We start from the raw sequence: 10,264 nt of genomic DNA on the forward strand, positions 1-10,264 counted from the left end.
AAAGAGAGAGATCCTAAACCCAGACACATCTACAAATGGCTGGTTGTAACTACCCCTAACCCGATCTACATGGTGGGTTGGGGGACTAACTAGGGCTAACCACTAACCCATCTACAAAGATGGTGCGGTTGTAACTAACGGCCTAACCCATCTACATGACTGGTTGGAACTAACCCTACCCATCTTACATGGTGGTTTGGAATACCTACCATATACATGTGGTTGGAACAAACCTAACCCATCTACATGGACTGGTTGTAACTAACCTAACCCATCTACATGACTGGTTGTAACTAGACCCTAACCCATCTACATTTGGCTGGTTGGAATTAACCCTAACCCATCTACAAAATGGTGGTTGTAACTAACTAACCATCTACTGGGCTTGGATTCGGAACTAACGCTAACCATCTACATGCTGGTTGGGAACTAACCCTAACCCGCATCTACATGGCTGGTTGTCACTAACCAACCATCTAAACATGGCTGGTTGGACCTAAAGCTAACCCATCTACATGGCTGTTGGAACTAACCTAACCCCATCTACATGGCTGGTTTTGGACCTAACCTAACCAATTACATGGCTTGGGTTGGAACTACACCTACCATCTACATGGCTGGTTGGAACTAACGTAACCCATCTACATGGCTTGGTTGGAACTCACCCTACCCTAACCCATTACATGGCTGGGTTTTGGAAACTAACCCTGACCATCTACATGGGCTGGTTGTTGGAATACCTAACCTAACATCTACATGGCTGGTGGGAATAACCTAACCCATACTACATGACTGGTTGTAACTAACCCTAACCCTCTACATGGCTGGTTGGAACTAACCTAACCATCTAATGGCTGGTTGGAATAACCTACCCCATCTAACATGGCTGGGTTGGAACTAACCTAACCTAACTCATCTACATGACTGGTTGGAACTACCCTCACATCTACATGGCTGGGTTGGAACTAACCTTAACCCATCCTACATGGCTGGTTGACGCCTAACCCTAAACATCTATCATGGCTGTTGGAACTAACCTAACCATCTTACATGGCTTGGTTGGATTAACCTAACCGATACCATGGCTGGTTGGAAACTAACTAACCGCATCTACATGGCTGGTGGAGACTAACTAACCCATCTTACATGGCTGGGGTAGTACTAACCTAACCATCGAATGGTGGTTGGAACTAACGCCTAACCCATCTACATGGCTGGTTGGAATAACCCCTAACCCATCTACATGACTGGTTGGCAACTACCCTAACCATCTACATGGACTGGTTGGAACTAACCCTAACCACTACATGGGTCTTTGGTTGGATAACCTAACCATCTACATGGCTGGTTGGGAACTCACCCTAACCCATCTCATGGCTGGTTGGAACTAACCTAACCATCTACTGGCTGGTTGGACCTAACCTAACCATTACATGGCTGGTTGGAACACCTAACTCCATCTATGGCTGGTTGGAACTAACCCTAACCCATCTATCATGGCTGGTTTTGGAACTAACCCTAACCCATCCTACATGACTGGTTGGACTAACCCTAACCCTTACATGATGGTTGGAACTAACCTAACCCATCTACGTGGGCTGGTTTGGACTTAACCTAACCATCTACATGGGGTTGGAACTAACCCTAACCATCTACATGACTGGGTTGGAACTAAAACCTAACCATTACATGACTGGTTGGAACTAACCCTAACCATCTTACCAATGGCTGGTTGGAATAACTCCTATACCCTAATCCCATCTACTGGGCTGGTTGGAATAACCCTAACCATGTCCATGGCTGGTTGGAACTAACCCTAACCCATCTACAATGGTGGTTGGAACTAACCCTAACCCATCTACATGGCTGGTTGGAACTAACGCCTACCCATCTACATGGTGGTTGGAACTAACCCTAACCCATCTACATGACTGGTTGGAACTAACTCCTAACCCTCTACTGGCTGGTTGGAACTACCTAACCCATCTACCTGGCTTGGTTGGAACTACCTAGACCCATCTACATGGCTGGTTGGAACTAACCCTACCGCATCTACATGTCTGGTTGGAAACTACCCTAACCATCTACATGGTTGGTTGTAAAACTAACCTAACCCATTCTACATGGCTGGGTTGGAACCAACATAACCTCTACTGGCGGTTGGAACTAACCCTAACCCATCTACATGATGGTTGGAACCTAATCCCTAACCCTAACCCATCTACATGGTGGTTTGGAACTAACCTAACGCTAACCATTCTACATGGCTGGTTGGACTAACCTACACCATCTACTGGACTGGTTGTAACTAACCCTAACCACTCTAACATGATGGGTTGGAACTAACGCTAACGCATCTACAATTGCTGTTGGAACTAACCATAACCATCTACATGGTGGTTGGAACTAACTCACCATCTACATGATGGTTGCGACTAACCTACCCATCTAATGGCTGGTTGGAACTACCTATACCATCTACTGGGCTGGTTGGAAATACCCTAACCATCTAGATGGCCTGGTTTGGAACTAACCCTAACCCATTACATGACTGGTTGGAACTAACCCTAACCCATGCTACATGACTGGTTTGGACTCAACGCTAACCATCTACATGGCTGGGTTGGATAACCTAACCCATTTTCTACATGGCTGGTTGGACTAACTAACCATCTACATGGCTGTTGGAACTAACCTAAACTCCATCTACATGGCTGGTTGGGAATATTAACCCTAACCATCTCTGGTGGTTGGATACAACCCTAACCATTAATGGCTGGTTGGACTAACCCTAACCCATCTACATGGATGGTTGGAATAACCCTAACCCATGTACATGATGGTTGGAACTAACCTAACCATCTAATGGTGGTTGGACTACACATCTACATGGTGGTTGGAACTAACCTACCATCTACATGATGGTTGGAATAACCCTAACCTAACCCATCTACATGCTGGTTGGAAGCTAACGCTACCCTAAACCCTTAACCGCTCTCTGTCTGGTTGGCACTAACCCTAACATCTAATGGTGGTTGTAATACTCTCCCATTCTACTGGCTGGTGGAAGCTACATAACCCATCTACCTGGTGGTTGGCACTAACCCTAAACCCCATTACATGACGTTGGAACTAACCCTACCCTAACCCATCCTAACATGGGCTGGTTGGAATAACCCTAACCCTAACCATGCTATGGCTGGTTGGAACTACCCTACCCATTACAATGACTGGTTGTAACTAACACGTAACCACTAATTGCCTGGTTGGGCACTAACCTAACGCCATCTCATGGCTGGTTCTTGAACTAACCCTAACCCATCTACAGTGAGGTTGGAACTAACCCTAACCATCTACATGGCTGGTTGGAACTAACCCTAACCCATCTACATGACTGGTTGTAACTAACCTAACCCATCTACATGACTGGTTGTAACTAACCCTAACCCATCTACATGGCTGGTTGGAAACTAACCCTAACCCATCTACATGACTGGTTGGAACTAACCCTAACCCATTACATGGCTTGGTTGGAACTAACCCTAACCCATCTACATGGCTGGTTGGAACTACCCTAACCCATCTAGACATGGCTGGTTGGACTAACCCTAACCCATCTACATGGCTGGTTGGAACTAACCCTAACCCCATCTACATGGCTGGTTGTAATCGTCGAGAGAGATGAAGAAAACAGTGACATTGTTGTCTGGATGTCAACCTCAGCATGTTGGGAGAAACCAATTTTATTCAGATAATTCATTACAGTAGATTATTGATTATTTAACAAAAACATCTTAAATTCAGTGAAACTATACTTATATAAAACTAAACTATTATTTATGCAATTACTGTATATCAAGTGTTTAATTTCTACATTAAATTGACTTATTAAAAAAAGATTGTCAGAAAGATTTAACTGCATACAGGCTTTATAGCGTCAGGGAGGATGGGGTGAGGCTGGAGCAGGTTTTATAGCGTCAGGGAGGATGGGGTGAGGCTGGAGCAGGTTTTATAGCGTCAGGGAGGATGGGGTGAGGCTGGAGCGGTTTTATGCGTCTGGGAGGATGGGGTGGGCTGGAGCAGGTTTTATAGCATCAGGGAGGATGGGGTGAGGCCGGAGCAGGATTTATAGCGTCAGGGAGGATGGGGTGAGGCTGGAGCAGGTTTATAGCGTCAGGGAGGATGGGGTGAGGCTGGAGCAGGATTTATAGCGTCAGGGACGATGGGGTGAGGCTGGAGCAGGTTAGTAGCGTCTGTCAGGGAGGATGGGGTGAGGCTGGAGCAGGTTTTATAGAGTCAGGGAGGATGGGGTGAGGCTGGAGTAGGTTTTATAGCGTCAGGGAGGATGGGGTGAGGCTGGAGCAGGTTTTATAGCGTCAGGGTGGATGGGGTGAGGATGTAGCAGGTTTACATCCCAACAATTTCCTCTGAATCTGACATTTAAAAAAAATGTGTTGTGAAAGTTGCTCCAGGTGTTCCCTGTGGGTTTGACATAGAAGCATGTAGTTGCTTTACAAACAGCCTGTCAAAAAGCAGTCAGCCAGAGTGCCAAGGCTGGTTCTTAGGCTGTTTAACTATTTTCAAGAGAGGCAGAACCATCCATAAACCTTCCAGAATACCTCTCCCCTCTCCTTCCTTCCACCTCCCCTCGCCTCAGAGAGAGGAGAGGAGATACGAGGTCCAGAGTACGGATCATTCCTCCAGGAAACCTCCCCTCCCCTCGCCTCAGACATACTCTGGAGGTTTCCTGGAGGAATGATCCATACTCCGGACCTCGTATCGCCTCTCCTCTCTTCTCCCCTCCACTCCCCTCCCCTCGCCTCAGACATACTCTGGAGGTTTCTTGGAGGAATGATCCATACTCCGGACCTCGTATCGCCTTTCCTCTCTTCTCCCCTCGCCTCAGACATACTCTGGAGGTTTCCTGGAGGAATGATCCGTACTCCGGACCTCGTTTCTCTTCGGCGATTGTGCCTGGGGTGCTCCGTAATAGTCTGTCTGAGGTCCCCTGGAATGATCTGCTTGGGGGGCTCCGTAATAGGCTGCCTGAGGTCCCCTGGAATGGTCTGCCAGAGGCCCCAGACAGGATGCAAACAGGAGTAATCCCGCCACCAGCAGGAGGAACCCCCCCACCCAGCCGCAGAACAGGGCATCACCAAACTCCCAGCGTGGCACCACCTCCGGCACTGACTCATCAAAGTAACGCATTACCGTCAAGTGGGCGACGTAGGAAACAGGGACCAGACACAGCACCCCAGCTACCATCCCCAGCACCCCTCCTGCCACCTTCATGATCCTCTTGGCCCTGCAGCCCTCCAGCCCCTGGCTGAAGCTGTTGACCAGGTAAAGACCAGGGATAGCCAGGAGCAGGCCCAGCAGGCCCACAGCCAGGGAGATACACATGAAGACACGGGCCACCTTGATGTCCTGAGGCAGGCCCAGCAGGCTGTCGTAGGGTCGACACTCCATCCCCCCCATGTCCTGGACCACACAGGTCTCCCAGAGACCCAGCTCATAGCTCTCTGTGAGCAAGAGGTCTGTGGACAGGGTCAGCCACTGTGGCATCAGGGTGGTGGCCAGAGCACACAGCCAGGCTGCCATGTACACTACCATCCCCAGCAGCTCCAAAGTGGAGGCACACAGGTCCATGGTTTACCCGCCCCTCTCTGGACCCGCTCCGTTGACCCTCAAGAGCTCTTCTCTGGAGAGGTTCTGGAGAGGTCTGGCAGCTCCTGATGTCCAGTAGGAACAGAGAGGCTTCTCACAGCACCTGCTAATTACTGCTGACTACTGTTCTGTTCACAGGCAGGCGGAGAGCTCCTTCACTAACAGTCCCACTCCACAGAAACACACATCATCTGGCTGGAGGCTGGGAAGAAAGGGGCTCTCTGGCACATGGCCCTCCCCTACCTCCTGCTGAGGCTGCTGGTCTGCCAATGGACCAGGGGAGGGAGGGTACATGGCCAGCCTCCCTGAGAATCCTGCCCTGCCTGTCTCCCAGCCCTCCCAGCCACATGGGATGGTATTAAAGAGAGACAGGAAGTTATTAAAATGCAGATTGTTGACAATTCACGACAGAGAGCCAAGTCTGGGCTCAGCCCTCCTGGTTATTGTGCACCTATCCCAAATGGCACCCTATTCCCTATTTATTGCAGTACTTTAGGAAATTATGCCTTTCTTTTAAGCACTTCTCAGTAGTTGGTATTCAGACTTCCCTCATGAAAGTAACAGGGAGAATAGTGTACAATAGAGTAGGCTATACCCTCGTCTATATTCTGCACTAACCATGGAACCGTGTGATGACACATCCAAGTATTGCAACATGGGTCAGGTTCAAACTGTTATGGAATGATAATGTAGGCTATACCAACTGAAGGGAACGAACATTGAATTGGCAGTTGAATGTGTTGTCATTAGACCTACTGACGATCGATACTGATAGTGACTAATATTTAACATGACAGAAATAGGAAACAGAGAAAGCCGGAGTAGCCTATAATTAAGACATTCGAGAGTGCCCATTCCTGCAGGTTAAAAGGCCGTACAATTTAAATTCTGCATAATGGCAAAGAATTTCATCAACTTTACTGTGAGAAAGGTGATATGTTGATAAGCTTCAGTTTGCTGCCATGTGACTGGTTTTACATTTATCTCCAGCGATTATAAGGGAAAATAGATCTTAAACAAATGTAATATATATTTAAAATTCCCTCATCAAACGGATTACTCATTTACCTAGCTCTTATCAATAGATCTTATCAAGTTGTAAATTACAGTGCATAGAGAATGGTGTTATTTATATAAACAAAATTAGTCGATTATTTTTCGACTTGGAACCGGCAGGTTCACTAGACCTTATTCAATAAAATTTAAATCAAATGTATTTATAAAGCCCTTTTTACATCAGCCGATCAAAGTGCTGTACAGAAACCCATCCTAAAACCCCAAATCAATCAATCAATCAATTTTATTTTATATAGCCCTTCGTACATCAGCTAATATCTCGAAGTGCTGTACAGACACCCAGCCTAAAACCCCAAACAGCTAGTAATGCAGGTGTAGAAGCACGGTGGCTAGGAAAAACTCCCTAGAAAGGCAGGAACCTAGGAAGAAACCGAGAGAGGAACCAGGCTCTGAGGGGTGGCCAGTCCTCTTCTGGCTGTGCCAGGTGGAGATTATAACAGAACATGGCCAAGATGTTCAAACGTTCATAGATGACCAGCACGGTCAAATAATAATAATCACAGTAGTTGTCGAGGGTGCAACAGGTCAGCACCTCAGGAGTAAATGTCAGTTGGCTTTTCATAGCCGATCATTCAGAGTTAGAGACAGCAGGTGCGGGAGAGAGAGAGAGTCCAAAACAGCAGGTCTGGGACAAGGTAGCACGTCCAGCGAACAGGTCCAGTGAACAGGTCAGTGTTCCATAGCCGCAGGCAGAACAGTTAAAACTGGAGCAGCAGCACGACCAGGTGAACTGGGGACAGCAAGGAGTCATCAGGCCAGGTAGTCCTGAGGCATGGTCTATGTCTAAAATCTATGCAGCCTACTCAGTCACTTTTTATAGCTACTGTTAACAGGCCTCCTGGGCCATATACAGTGTTCCTCACTGAGTTCCCTGAACCCGGATCTCTCTTTTGACGAACATATCAAGACTATTTGAAGGACAGCTTTTTTCCATCTTCGTAACATTGCATTGATATGCCCAACCTAGATCGAGGCAGAGAAACAGTCTCAATGGGGATAGCTGAGCTGACTACACTGACTGTGTTAGTGGCAGACTACACTGACTGTGTTAGTGGCAGACTCCACTAAGCTAGCAAGCTGGCTAATAGCCTGCTGCCTGGCCTGCACCCTATCTCATTGTGGAGCTAGGGGAGTTAGAGCCCTGTCTATGTTCATAGATAAGATGAGAGCACCCCTCCAGCTAGGAAAGAGTCCGTCACTCCTCAGCAGGCCAGGCTTGGTCCCGTTTGTGGGTGAGTCCCAGAAAGAGGGCCAATTATCCACAAATTATATATTTTGGGAGGGGCGTGAGTCAGGGAGGCGTTATCAACCAGCGATTGAGTTTATTTTTTATTTTATTTTACCAGGTAAGTTGACTGAGAACACRTTCTCACTTACAGGAACGACCTGGGGAATAGTTACAGGGGAGAGGAGGGGGATGAATGAGCCAATTGTAAGCTGGGGATGATAAGGTGACCGTGATGGTATGAGGGACAGCTTGGGAATTTAGCCAGGACACCGGGGTTAACACCCCTACTCTTACGGTAAGTGCCATGGGATCTTTAGTGACCACAGAGAGTCAGGACACCCGTTTAACGTCCCATCCAAAAGACGGCACCCTACACAGGGCAGCATCCCCAATCACTGTCCTGGGTTATTGGGATATTTTATATATTTTTTATACCAGAGGAAAGAGTGCCTCCTACTGGCCGTCCAACACCACTTCCAGCAGCATCTGGTCTCCCATCTAGGGACYRACCAGGACCAACCCTGCTTAGCTTCAGAAGCAAGCAGCAGTGGGATGCAGGGTGGTATGCTGCTGGGCTGTGAGACCTCCTCGTCACCCCCCTAACTGGGGAGGGGCCAGAGACTCTGCTGTAGAGCCTCTCACACTCCCCCTAACTGGGAGGGCCAGAGACTTCTGCTGTAGACCTCCTCACTCCCCTAACTGGGAGGGGCCAGAGACAATTACTGCTGTAGACCTCTCACTTCCCCTAACTGGGAGGGGCCAGAGAATTACTGCTGTAGACCTCCTCACTCCCCCTAACTGGGAGGGGGCAGAGACATTATCTGTGTAGAGCTCATCACTCCCCCTAACTGGGGGCCAGAGACAATTACTGCTGTAGACCTCCCACTCCCCTAACTGGGGGGCCAGAGACATTACTGCTGTAGACCTCCTCACTCCCCCTAACTGGGAGGGGCCAGAGACAATTACTGCTGTAGTAGACCTCCTCACTCCCCCTAACTGGGAGGGGCCAGAGACAATATCTGCGTAGACCTCTCACTCCCCCTAACTGGAGGGGCCAGAGACATTACTGCTGTAGACCTCCTCACTCCCCCTAACTGGGAGGGGCCAGAGACAATTACTGCTGTAGACTCCTCCTCCCCCTAACTGGGAGGGGGCCAGAGACATTTCTGCTGTAGACCTCCTCACTCCCCCTAACTGGGAGGGGCCAGAGACATTACTGCTGTAGACCTCCTCACCCCCTAACTGGGGGGGCAGAGACCATTACTGCTGTAGACCTCCTCACTCCCCCTAACTGGGAGGGGCCAGAGACATTACTGCTGTAGACCTCCTCACTCCCCCTAACTGGGAGGGGCCAGAGCATTACTGCTGTAGACCTCCTCACTCCCCCTAACTGGGGGGGCCAGAGACAATTACTGCTGTAGACCTCCTCACTCCCCCTAACTGGGAGGGCAGAAGACAATTACTGCTGTAGACCTCCTCACTCCCCCAACTGGGGGGCAGAGACAATTACTGCTGTAGACCTCCTCACTCCCCCTAACTGGGAGGGCCAGAGACATTACTGCTGTAGACCTCCTCACTCCCCTAACTGGAGGGACCAGAGACAATACTGCTGTAGACCTCCTCACTCCCCCTAACTGGGAGGGCCAGAGACCATTACTGCTGTAGACCTCCTCACTCCCCTAACTGGAGGGGGCCAGAGACATTACTCTGTAGACCTCCTCACTCCCCCTAACTGGGAGGGCCAGAGACAATACTGCTGTAGACCTCCTCACTCCCCCTTAACTGGGAGGGGGCAGAGACCAAATTACGTTTCGTGTAGACGCTCCTCGACTCCTACCTAACTTGGGAGGGGGCCAGAGACAATTACTGCTGTAGACCTCCTCACTCCTGGGAGGGGGCCAGAGACACTTACTGCTGTAGACCTCCTCACTCCCCCTAACTGGGAGGGCCAGAGACACTTACTGCTGTAGACCTCCTCACTCCCCCTAACTGGGAGGGACAGAGACACTTACTGCTGTAGACCTCCTCACTCCCCCTAACTGGGAGGGGGCCAGAGACAATTACTGCTGTAGACCTCCTCACTCCCCCTAACTGAAGCTATGTTGCGTTTGGTGACCTCTGACTGTTTCATCCTAACATTGTTGGTGCCGATGAGGATAACAATATCTCTATACTCTCTAYACTCGCAAGTTTTAGCTTCAGCCAGCACCATCTTCAGATTTGCCTTTACGTTGGTAGCCCTGCCCCCTGGTAAACCAGAGAAGGCTCGGCCTCTGAAACACAGCGCACAGC

At 49.1% G+C, this 10,264-nt stretch overlaps 1 protein-coding gene across 1 annotated transcript; it reads right to left on the bottom strand.

Moving 5' to 3' along the window:
* Window positions 1-4,807: 4,807 nt before the first annotated feature.
* Window positions 4,808-5,882, bottom strand: LOC111970785 (putative claudin-24). Its single transcript, XM_023997540.2, has one exon. The coding sequence runs from the start codon at window positions 5,647-5,649 to the stop codon at window positions 4,903-4,905; it is 747 nt and encodes a 248-aa protein (XP_023853308.1). The 5' UTR covers window positions 5,650-5,882; the 3' UTR covers window positions 4,808-4,902.
* Window positions 5,883-10,264: the final 4,382 nt, after the last annotated feature.

The sequence above is a fragment of the Salvelinus sp. IW2-2015 genome, linkage group LG11 (assembly GCF_002910315.2).
Source record: "Salvelinus sp. IW2-2015 linkage group LG11, ASM291031v2, whole genome shotgun sequence".
Lineage (NCBI taxonomy): Eukaryota > Metazoa > Chordata > Actinopteri > Salmoniformes > Salmonidae > Salvelinus > Salvelinus sp. IW2-2015.

What these genes read in the sequence shown, in the direction of transcription:
- LOC111970785 (XM_023997540.2), bottom strand. Translation starts at nt 5,649, where the DNA reads ATGGACCTGTGTGCCTCCACTTTGGAGCTGCTGGGGATGGTAGTGTAC.